Genomic DNA, 11583 nt, shown 5'->3' on the forward strand with positions numbered 1-11583 from the left:
TCTATCTAGCCATAGCACACAGGCAAAGCAATTCTGAAACAGCTCAGGTTCAGCAAGCACAAACAAATCTGAACCAAACTGTCATGTACATCATCTGATATACAACAAAAATATGAGCAACAAACCAAACCACACCAACAGAAATATCTGTCGTAGAAAGGTAAAAGACCACAATGCTGCCCTCCTCCTAATGTGGGGAGGGGCTTATTGCTTGTGAGTGAGTAAACCAAGTAAATACCCTCCCTATCCTTCTCTCTTTTCTCCCTCAAATTTTACAACTCAAGCATTGTACAGACAAAAACAAATAAAAATGGCACGCAAAACTATCAAACAACGGTAGTATCGATCCTTCTCCCGGTTAAAAACTGTTTACTGAAGCTCACTAACAGGGATGTCTGTGCTCGGCTAACCACTGTCCCGGTGAGCTCAGGCTGATGTGTTTGTCTCTGTGGCTGGTGAGGGTTTGTCGGTGGCCGAGTCCATGTCGTCGTGCGATGGCGCCTCGATGACAGCATCGTCGTGCGACGGCTTCTCGCTGGCTGCGCCTTCTTCCTCTTCCTCTGAAGGTTTGTCAGTGACTGGCTTCTCAAGAGACGTGATATCCTCTGATGACTTCACAGTGGCGTCTTCTTTCTCCTCTGATGGTTTCTCGATATCTGTTCTGTCGTTTGATGGCTCAGCACTGGCTTCATCTTCCACTGATGGTTTGTCGGTGACTGGCTCCTCAACAGCCATGCTGTCCTCTGATGGCTTATCAAGATCCACTCTCTCGTCTGATGGCTCAGCACCCACCTTGTCTTCCTCTGAAGGTTTGTCAGCGGTTGGTTTCTCAAGAGCCACTCTGTCCTCTACTGGCTTCATAGCATCATCTTTTTCCTCTGATGGCTTCTCGAGATCCACTGTGTTGTTTGATGGCTCAGCACTCACCTCATCTTCCTCCGAAGGATTCTTAAGAGCTGCATTGTCTTCTGCTGGCTCCACACCTACATCACCTTCATCTGATGGCTTCTCAGGAGTAACGGCATCCTCTGATGGCTTCTCGGGAGCTGAGCTGTCCTCTGATATCTCAACGATGGCCTCACCGACATATGTGGGTTCTTCGACAGATGTGGCGCTTTCTGGTGTTGTATCTAATGCAATGCTTTGAGGCAGTGTCTCATCAGAAATTTCACGCTGTGCAGGTTCCTCGGTGGCAGTGCTGATCTTTGGAGTGCTTTCAGGCAGTGTTTCAGTAGCTAAGCTACTTTCTGATGGATTATCAGTAACAACGTTAGTCTCAGTTTCGAGTGGCTTCTCAATAGATACATCCTTTTGAGGTTCCAATGGCTGATCAGTTAAATTATGAGGAGCTGCATCCATTTGACGTTCTGATCGCTCCTCAGGCTCTGATGGCTGTCCGGATGATTCAACAGCAGCTGCATCACCTTGAGACTCAGATAGCTTCTCAGTAGACACGTTACTTTGATGGACTACTGGTTCCTCCACTGATGCGTCACTTTGAGGTTCTGGTAGCTGCTCAGCCGACTGATCAGCAGTTGCATCTGTTTGTGGTTCTGATAACTTCACGGCAGCTGTGTCAAATTGAAGCTGCAATGACTCCTCAGCAATTGCATCACTACTAGGCTCTGTTTGATCCTTGTCATCTGCTTCATGCTGAGATTCCAATGGCTGCTCTGTAGATGCATCTTTTTGTTGTTGCAATGGTTGCTCCACTGGAACCTCTGCCGGTGCAACACTTTGAGATTCTGATGACTGCTCAATGCCTGCATCATTTTTAGATTCCATTATCTGGTCAGTTGCCTCTTGAGGAACCACAGCGTCTTGGGATTCCAACGTCTGCTCAACAGTTAGCTTACTTTGAGACTCTGACAAGTTCTCACCAGATGCAGCCCCATCTTGCTCTGATGGATCCTTCGTCAGTTCGGCAGAAGAGGCATCAATTTGAGGCTCTGGTATCTTCTTGAGGGAGACATCATCTTGTGTCATCAGGTCCCTTTGTGGTGTAGCATCAGCAATATCTTCACTTTGAAGTTGTTTCTCAACAATATCTTCAGTCTGAAGTTGCTCCTTGGAAGATTCATTCATTTGTAATGGCTTCTCTTGAGAACTTTCTTGTGATGGCTTCCCGGTGATCGAAGCTTTTCGAGGTGCCTTTTCTTGAGAACTTCCTTGTGATGGCTTCTCGGCGGTTGCAGCAATTTGAGGTGTCTTTGCCTCAGATGGCTTCTCTTGAGAACTTTCTTGTGATGGCTTCTCGATGATCGCAGCAGTTTGAGGTGCCTTTTCTTGAGATGGCTTCTCTTGAGAACTTTCTTCCGATCGCTTCTTGGTGATCACAGTGACTTGAGGTGTCTTTTCTTGTAATGGTTTCTCTTGAGAACTTTCTTGTGATGGCTTCTCGATCACTGCCTTGGTTTGCAATGCTTTATTGGTAGCCATATCACTCGCTGCCAGATTTTTTGGAGTTGTACTTCTTTGCCATGACTTCTTCACAGCCATGTTGCTCGGGGCTGGCTTCGTGACGGTCACATTGCTTTGTGTTGTTGTCACAGCTGCTGCTGCACTGCTTTGTGATGGCTTCTCAAACGGCGTGTTACGCTTCCACTGCCGTTTGATCGCTCCAGTACTTTCAGTTTTCTTTGCATCAACTACACTACTCTGGGGTTGCTTCTCGGTTCTCGTGTTGAATTGCCATGGCTTTTTCACTACTACTGCAGTGTCCTCCGAAGGCTTCACATCATCTGCATTAGTTTGTTGAGGTTCCTCACTGGGCTGCTGTAGCACAGCTGCATTAGTTTGTTGAGGTTCCTCACTGGGCTGCTGTAGCACAGCTGCATCGGTTTGTGGAGGTTCCTCACTGGGCTGCTGTAGAACAGTAACCACTGTACTGGTTTCCACTGGTTTCATATCAACCTCACTGCTCTGCAGAGATTTCTCACTGGCTATTCTGCGGCCCCATGGTCTTTTAATTGTTGTGCTCCTATCTAATGGCTTTGTGTCACTCGTCGGTGACGGCTTCTCGGTTGGTCCACTGTTTTGTTTCTGGTTCTCAGCAACCACAGGGCGTTGCCATGTTTTTTTGACCACTTTGCCGCTTTCTGATGGCTTCACATCATCTGCACTGGTTGATGCTGGCTTATCCGATGGTAACATGCTCTGCTGTGGGTTCTCAGTAGCTACACTGTGCTGCCATGACTTTTTTACCCCTGTGCTGCTGTCCGACGGTTTCCCATTAGACCCATTACTGGATGACGGCTTCTCAATGGCTGCATCGCTCGGTGATGGCTTTTCAGTTGATGCACTAATCACTGACGGCTTATTTGTGGGAAGACTGCGTTGCCATGGTTTTCTTATGGCCGCACTGCTTCCTGATGGCTTAGTATCAACCACACTGCTCTGATGTGGCTTCTCGGCACTGCTTTCAAATGGCTTATTGTTAACTACAGGACTCTTTGACTCACTCTCAGTAACACTTTCACTTTCTGCTGACTTCTCGACTGTGCTTTCTGATGGTTTAGGAACATCAATGCTACTCTGCAATGGGTTTTCAGCTGCAACATCATTTTGGGATGGTTTGTCAGCTGTGAGCTCATTTTCTGAGGTCTTCTCACCGATTTCATCACCTTGACCTGGCTTGTTGGTGGCTTCTCCAGTTTCTGGTAGTTTCTCGACAGCCACTTTTGCATTTACAGTGTTCTCCTCGAACTGACTGAAGTTTCCCTTGACCATAAACAACTGAGAATGGTGGGTCTTGCAATAAAGTTTGCCTTCATGCGTGACATTGTTGGATGGGCTGAGTGTACAACCACCATGGGTGCAACGGAAGCATGATTTATGATACGCGCCCCCGTTAAGATCAACCTGAAAGAAATTAGTTGAATCAAAAACAAGTTCAATAAGGTAAATACAGGAAGTGATAGAATGAGAAAGGAAAGACATTCAAAGAAAAAATATTGCTAAAAATGCAAACATTATAGGCATTTATTGGATCTGCCATAGATGCTGATGATAATTAGATGTCACTTCTGCAGCTGTGCACTATGTTATAAGAAGGCGTTAAAGACCCAACACATACTATTGGATTGGTATAACATCTCTTCACCAAAAAAAAAAATGATTTGGCTCGTGGGCGAGATATTGATTAGTTCTTTTTTCCTCCCTGCTACTCCCTCCGTAAACTAATATAAGGTTTACAGAGGGAGTACTTGCAAGTGGGATTAGAGAACTGCATTAGATGTGGGAATCTGCCAGATCGTAATTCTAATAATAAACATGACACGTTTTATTACATTTGCAATTGCCATGAAACTAGTCTTGTCATGAATTATGAAAATTTTAGCAAGATGACAGGACAAACGACAATTCTTCTGTACAACTTACAGACACAGTAACTCCGGCCATTATAGAGAGAACCAAATACACAGAATACTTATTTTTCTGGGCAGTTGATGGTTTAATGTGCATTAAAGTAGCAGCCAAAGATTAAATAATACTGACCTTTTCAAGAGGGTACACAGTCTTGTTACAAACTACGCACTTGTCTTGCGTGCCAACAAACATACTAGAGAATCTGCTGTTTTGCTGGCCCTGCATTTTGGAAAAATATCAAGGAGGAAATGGACATACTGTTGTGTATATCGCAACATAAGACAAACAATTTCAATACTACGAATATGCTTCAACCACACAAAAGGCGTGTCCTACAGAAGCTCAATACCTTGGGTCCATTTGATTTTTCTGATTTAGCTGATCTTGTCACACCTGACATAATACAGAATTGCTCCCAAATTTAGAGAATAGTATGACAAAATAATCCTGAAAATAAAGACATCTGAGTGCGAATGATCAAGTGTTGCCTTCAGTACCTTCAAAACTTTTTTCCAAACTGCCAGTTGATTTTAATATCTGGTCATAGTGAGGTTTGCAGTACAGGACACCTTCGATGGAAGAATAATTGCTAAACTGCAGAACAAACAAGAAAGAAAAGAAAAGGTTTAGTTAAAATGTTACTTTACTTTTATGTTTCAAAGATGTAGCTTTAGCCACAAACAGGAAAACATGGTACCAGTGCCAAGTAATATGATGTAGCATAAAAGATTTAATGCGAGCATTTCTGCTTTCAGCAAAACAATTAAGTTCTCAAATAATAGAGTATAGACTATGTCAAGCATGTGGTCCGAAGGAATATTCAATAATGCAAGGAGCCCATTTCCAATCTAGGACTAAGAGCGCATATGAACTTAAATTTGTCTTTGGCTTTATCGGTAGTTCATCATGTCAACTGGCTACATCTTTATCATAGCTATAAACTGCTTTTATGCCACTAAAAGAGAATTACAGGGATCATAAAACAGATCAGGGCTCAAGGGGTCCACTCCACCCATGGGCAAATCATCACTGAACTGCATGTGCTATGCTGTCTTGCCCGTTTCTTTAAGGAAAGGCAAGTACAGAGAACTAATCATACTAAATAGTATGACACATTGTGCAACGAAGATGGACTCCTCGAATAAAGTTAAATGCATAATATAACATCATGTCTTTTATTCTAGAAGAAAAGGAATGCCGTTAGAGATGCCTTAAACCGCGTGGCACTCATTACCACTCCCTGCTGAACAACCTGCAGGATGTGAAATGGACAAAATCGTTGCGGTTGACATGAACACGCAGCCTAACTTCATAACTGGCTGTGGTTGAGAAGGAGAAACCCACACAGCAAGTACAAGCACTAACCAACGCATCATTCAACTGAACAATTTGAACAGGGACAGACAATCATAAGCAAGCTAATGATGCCCAGGTACGCATTACTAGTACTTACCTCCCATAAAGCTCGCAATAATAGCCCGAATCACGGGGGGTAAGCATGCAAGCATCTTATAAATCATAGCGTCCGTCCTACTTTAGTACTAGCACTTTATTTGTACCATCATCTGAACAGTGGAACTCTAGTTGGCTCGCATGATTCATTCTGGTCAAGGGGGGAGGGAATTGACCTGGAGGGTGCTCTTGCAGTGGTGGCAGCGGAAGCAGGGGCGGTGGTAGGCGCGGCCGTCGGCGGCGAGCTCCTCGACGGGGTACACCTTCTTGCCGCAGGAGGCGCACTTCTGCGTGGTGCCGCCCCACGCCGCCGCCATCCCCTCCCCCTCCCCGTCCGCCTCCCCGTCGCTGACCAGCGCAGCCCCCGCGTCCCGCTCTTCTCGCCGCCTCGCGATGGCTAGGTGCGTGTGGGAGGAGGAAGGATCGGGGGGAGGGAGGGAGGGAGAGGAGAGGAGAAAGGAGGCAACGATGGGGATGATGATTAGTGGAGGTGAAAGCGGCGGCAGCACAGCTCAGAGCTGCGGAGGGAGGAGAGGGGGGAGGGGGAGGCTTGGCAGAGAGCAGAGAATAACGAGCGGCAGCGCACGCAGCAGCGGAGTTGGTGCGGTGTGCGCTCCTACTTTCGTCAAAAGGGAGAGGGATTTGCTACGCCCACCACTCCACGCTGCTGCATATCCATCCGGCCATTCGGGCGTGTGTCGTGCGGCGTTGATGATGATGATTGAGCACAAAGAAAAAAACATTTATGCTTGTTTTTCCTCTAGGAATAATATGTGCCTTTAGGGCATGTTCAATGCCTAGGCGCTTGCATGGGCGCTTAAGGAAATACAAGAAAAGAAAAATCATGTAGCAGCGGTGTTAGCATCGAGTCCTCCAACGGCAATGACAAGGTACAGGTGCTTAACAGGACGCACTCTGTGTCATACCTCGAAAGAAAAAACGGGCTAGCGCCTAGGGCCAGAAGTAGCGTCGACGCTAGCCTGAATCCTGGGCTTAGCCGGGAATAGGAAAAAACGGCCGGGATATTAGGCTTAACTACTGGGGATTTGATCCTAGCGCCCAGTCTAAGCGTCCCCGTTGTAGCTGCTCTTAGGCCGGTAATATGAGCAATATTTCCGCGCCGCATTCATGCTGGCCCGGAGCAGCAGGGGCTGAATTGATGCCGCATTTCTTTTTTTTTTTTGGAAAAGAAGGTTTGCCCTCGGTCTCTGCATCGGAACGATGCATGCAACCATCTTAAAGCATCTCCAGTCGTTGCCTTCCTAGGAGGCATAAAAATTGCTCCCTGGGGGGCGAGCCGGTGATACAATCGGCGCTGGGGGCGGTTGGGCATCCAGTCGTCGTCCTCAGGTCGCCCCTCAGGCGTCGAGATTGGCCCAGTTTTCGACCCACTTTCGGCAAATAAAGGCCTCGTATGGGCGAGAATCAGCCCATATTTGGCATGGCTCGGCGTTCAATTATCAACATAAATATTTTTTATCACATAGTTCATCACAGAAAATCAAATAGTTCAACAAAATAGTGCAACAACAAATAGTTCAATACAAATTATATAATTCAACAAATAAAAACTCATATTTCATCACACGTCGAGCCCGCGTCGCCCTTGAGCCTCCATAGGTGCTCCACCAGATCCTGCTGCAGTTGATGATGCACCTGTGGGTCTCGGATCTCCTGACGCATACTGAGGTAGGCAGTCCAGGTTGCCGGTACCTGGTGATCAACTTCGGCTAGAGGACCCTGCCTGTAGTATGGTTAAGTGTCAAACACTGGCTCTTCCTGCTCGCTCTTGATGATCATGTTGTGGAAGGTGACACAGCAAGTCATGATCTCCCATATTTGATCTTTCGACCAGGTCTGAGCAGGGTAGCGGACAACAGCAAATCGAGATTGGAGCACACCAAAAGCCCGCTCGACATCCTTTCTGCAAGCCTCATGCACCTTGGCAAAGTGGGACTTCTTGCCTCCTAGCACAACGTTTGAGATAGTCTTCACAAATGTAGACCATCTCGGATAGATGCCATCAGCTAGGTAGTACCCCTTGTTGTAGTGCCGCTCATTGACCTCGAAGTTCACCGGAGGAGAATGACCTTCAACAAGCTTGGCAGAGACAGGGGAACACTGCAGCACGTTGATGTCATTGTGAGTTCCTGGCATACCAGAGAAGGTGTGCCAAATCCAAAGATCCTATGTGGCCACCGCCTCAAGTACCACACTGCAACCGCCTTTGGCGCCTTTGTACATCCCCTGCCAAGCAAATGGGCAGTTCTTCCATTTCCAATGCATGCAGTCGATGCTTCCAAGCATCCCAGGAAATCCTTTTGCTGCATTCTGTGCTAGGATCCGAGCAGTGTCTTTCGCATTGGGTGTTCGCAAGTATTGTGGTCCAAACACTGCCATCACTGCCCGACAGAACTTGTAGAAACACTCAATGATGGTGGACTCGGCCATGCGCCCATAGCCATCGAGTGAATAACTGGGAGCTCCGTATGCAAGCATCCTCATCGTTGTCGTGCACTTCTGGATCGAGGTGAATCCAAGTTTGCCGGTGCAATCCTTCTTGCACTTGAAGTAGTTGTCAAACTCCCGGATGGAATTCACAATCCCGGGGAAAGCTTTCGGCTCATCCGATAACGACGCCGAAATGTTTTGTCGCCGTGCAGTGGAGCGTCGGCGAAGTAGTCGGAGTAGAGCATGCAGTAGCCTTCAAGACGATGCCGGTTCTTTGCTTTGATCCGCCTCGGCGCCGAGCCACCTCGTCGCGGCTTTTCATTGCTCGCCAGCAGGGCGGCGAGGACCATGAGATGTTCCTCTCCTGGACGTCGGCCTCGGCTTCCTCCTCTAGCAGCACGGCGAGCGCTTCCTCGTCGTCCAAGTCCATCACCGAGGCAGGCAAATCGCCGAACACCTTGCGCCCCGGTGGGCGCGTACCCGCCGCTAAACCGTCCCTCCGCGGTCGGAAACAGCGTGAAAAACGCTCAGCTGCTGGTGGAGGGGATGCCTCGGCGAACCTCTGCTCTTTTTTCGGCTGGGATTGGCTATCTAGCGGTGAAGGGCGGTGGGCGGCGCCGGGATACAGCTGTTGGCGGCCGAGCGCGCGGGGGGTGGGAGGCGAGCCGAGGAAGAAAAACTTGACTTTTTGCCTGATGGTGTGGGCCAGCCGTGCTTTTCTCTTGCGCCGAAGCCCCCGAGTGCCCCCCAGTGCGTCGGGTTCGGCCTGCGATCGCCGGGCCAAAAAACGGGGCGAATCGGCAGATTTCAGCGTCCTGGGGGCGCGACTGGAGCGTTTTTTCGGCGCCGGCGCCCAAAAAGTGGCCTGGGGGCCTGTTGGGGGCGCGGCTGGAGATGCTCTTAGTCTCAAAGTAGCACAAAGTCATAAAAGTATTACAGCTCGTAAGCGGAGCAAAAAGTAAAAGAAAAGTGAATGCTCAAAATCGCAACCGGTATGACAATGTAAAGGACAAACTCCCTAGACTCATATCCTATTATGCGACCATCATCCGAACCTATTGAACATAGCCTGTGCTACCATCTCGCACTGCTTGCACCCAGTAACCAAAGGCTCCCTGGAGTCCATAAGAGTGAGTAAGGACCACGTACGGATCCATGCGGTAGCTCTGAAAATGACATGCGAGAAAGTTAAAGTATGTTGTCTATTAAAAATCATATCATTCCTGCAATTCCATATAGCCCATATAAGCGCACATATTTCAATCTGAATACGAGCCGCAGTAATATGATCAACCCCAGCTAACCACGTCCCAAATAGCGATTCAATGTTAACTGGAGGAGTAATGTTAAAGGCTATATGGATTGTTCTCCAAAGCAATTTCGCGAGTGGGCACTCTATGAACAAGTGTTGTATTGTTTCATGATGATCACAAAAATAACAACGGGAACTACCTACCGACCACCTCTTTACTAAGTTATCTTTGGTGAGTATCACTTGCTTGTGTACGAACCACATAAAGATTTTAATGCGCAAGGGAACCTTAACCTTCCAAATATGTAACGATCTTGAGATTGGGCCAGGATTAATTAAATCCATGTAAAAAGATTTCACCATAAACACCCCATTTCTAGCTAAATTCTAGTGCATCGAATCGGGTTGGTCGGATAACTGAACATCTATCAATCTCCGAACCAAGTGCATCCAGGCATTCCATCGCTCACCAACTAACGCACGTCTAAACTGAATATTCAAGGGATTCGATTGAAATATTGTGCCTACGTAATCCTCCTTACGTTGAACAATGTTATATAGGGTGGGGTATTGTATGGCTAGTGGTGTCTCCCCTAACCACGTATTCTCCCAAAATCTTGTTGACATCTCATTGCCAACCAAGAATTTGACCCTACGAAAGAACAAATCTTTCATTCGCATGAGTCCCTTCCAGAATGGCGAGTCAGTTGGCCTCACGGTGACCTGGGCTAGCATTTTCGACTGTAGATACTTATTGCATAGTATCTGTGCCCACATACTCTCTGGCTCTGTCTCTAACATGTAGAGACATTTACTCATAAGACATTTATTCTTAATTTCTAGGTTTTCAATACTGAGACCCCCTTGGTCTTTGGGTCGGCATAAAATATCCCATCGTGCGAGACGATACTTCTTCCTGGCCTCATTTGACTACCAGAAAAATCGAGATCGAAAGAAATCAAGTCTCTTCCGCACCCCTTTCGGTACCTCGAAAAAAGATAGTAGGAACATAGACATACTAGTAAGTACTGAGTTGATCAGCACTAGCCGACCTCCATAAGACATTAGCTTGCCCTTCTAGCAACTAAGACTGTTTTCAATTCGATCTTCGATGCACTTCCATTCTTTATTAGATAACTTACAGTGATGAATCGGTGTGCCCAAATAACTGAAGGGCAAAGAACCTAATTCACACCCAAACAATTGTCTATATGTGTCTTGCTCTTCTTTGGCCTTACCAAAGCAGAACAACTAGCTCTTGTGAAGTTTATTTTTCAACTCGCTCTTGTGAATTGATGCCGCGTGATGTGACCGGACGGTAGGCCTGACGCAACTAGATGGGTGTCGATGCTTTAAAGTGGGCGTGTCGTCCCGAGAAACCAACCTCGGACGCTGCGTCGCATTGAAGCGGGTTGACCGTCCGTTCACCTGGCTTGGTTGTGCCTATTCAATACATGCTCTAACAACGTCCACATCCACACCTTCGCGTTCAACTGCTTCTCCAAACTCCTCCTCTCCTCATCCACACCATGCCCAAGTTGTACTTCTTTGTATCGACAGGCAGCAACGATGGCGACGAATCTTGGCGTTGTCGTCATTGCTCTTCGAGGTCCTCGGGTTCCACGGCTGTCGGCTCCCCCGACAAGGAGGAGATCATCATCATCATCCGCTCCGTCAGCAGTCGCACCCCCTCTCATAGGCCGCGGGGACGGGCGAGGAGTTCGTCCATCAGATCGAGTTGCTGACATAACAGTTGCTCCAGAAACATGGCCTAATGCCCCCTCGCTGCCGCCTGCCGTCAAGGAGGAGCTGCACTCCCCGTTGTGCTACCGCGTCCAGCAAGAGCTGGTGTCGCCTCTCTGCCACATGGAGGAGGAGACGGCGTCCCCCCCCAACACAACCGCGACATCCAAATCATGCTCCGCATGAAGGAGAAGCCACGCATCCCCCAACACAATTGTGGCATCCAAACCGTGCTTCGCATGAAGGAGAAGCCACACACCCCCCCACACAAAGGACGTGAAGGAGGAATCGATGCCCCCTCGCAACCGCGACATCCA

At 47.8% G+C, this 11583-nt stretch overlaps 1 protein-coding gene across 1 annotated transcript; it reads right to left on the reverse strand.

Moving 5' to 3' along the window:
- Positions 1 to 69: 69 nt before the first annotated feature.
- Positions 70 to 6413, reverse strand: LOC119327556 (cell surface glycoprotein 1-like). Its single transcript, XM_037600649.1, has 5 exons — positions 5997 to 6413; positions 4866 to 4962; positions 4718 to 4761; positions 4498 to 4587; positions 70 to 3861 (listed from the first exon to the last, which is right to left on the reverse strand). The coding sequence occupies exons 1-5, from the start codon at positions 6135 to 6137 to the stop codon at positions 427 to 429; spliced, it is 3807 nt and encodes a 1268-aa protein (XP_037456546.1). The 5' UTR covers positions 6138 to 6413; the 3' UTR covers positions 70 to 426.
- Between the last annotated feature and the right edge of the window lie 5170 nt (positions 6414 to 11583).

Source organism: Triticum dicoccoides, chromosome 7A (genome assembly GCF_002162155.2).
Source record: "Triticum dicoccoides isolate Atlit2015 ecotype Zavitan chromosome 7A, WEW_v2.0, whole genome shotgun sequence".
Taxonomy (NCBI): domain Eukaryota; kingdom Viridiplantae; phylum Streptophyta; class Magnoliopsida; order Poales; family Poaceae; genus Triticum; species Triticum dicoccoides.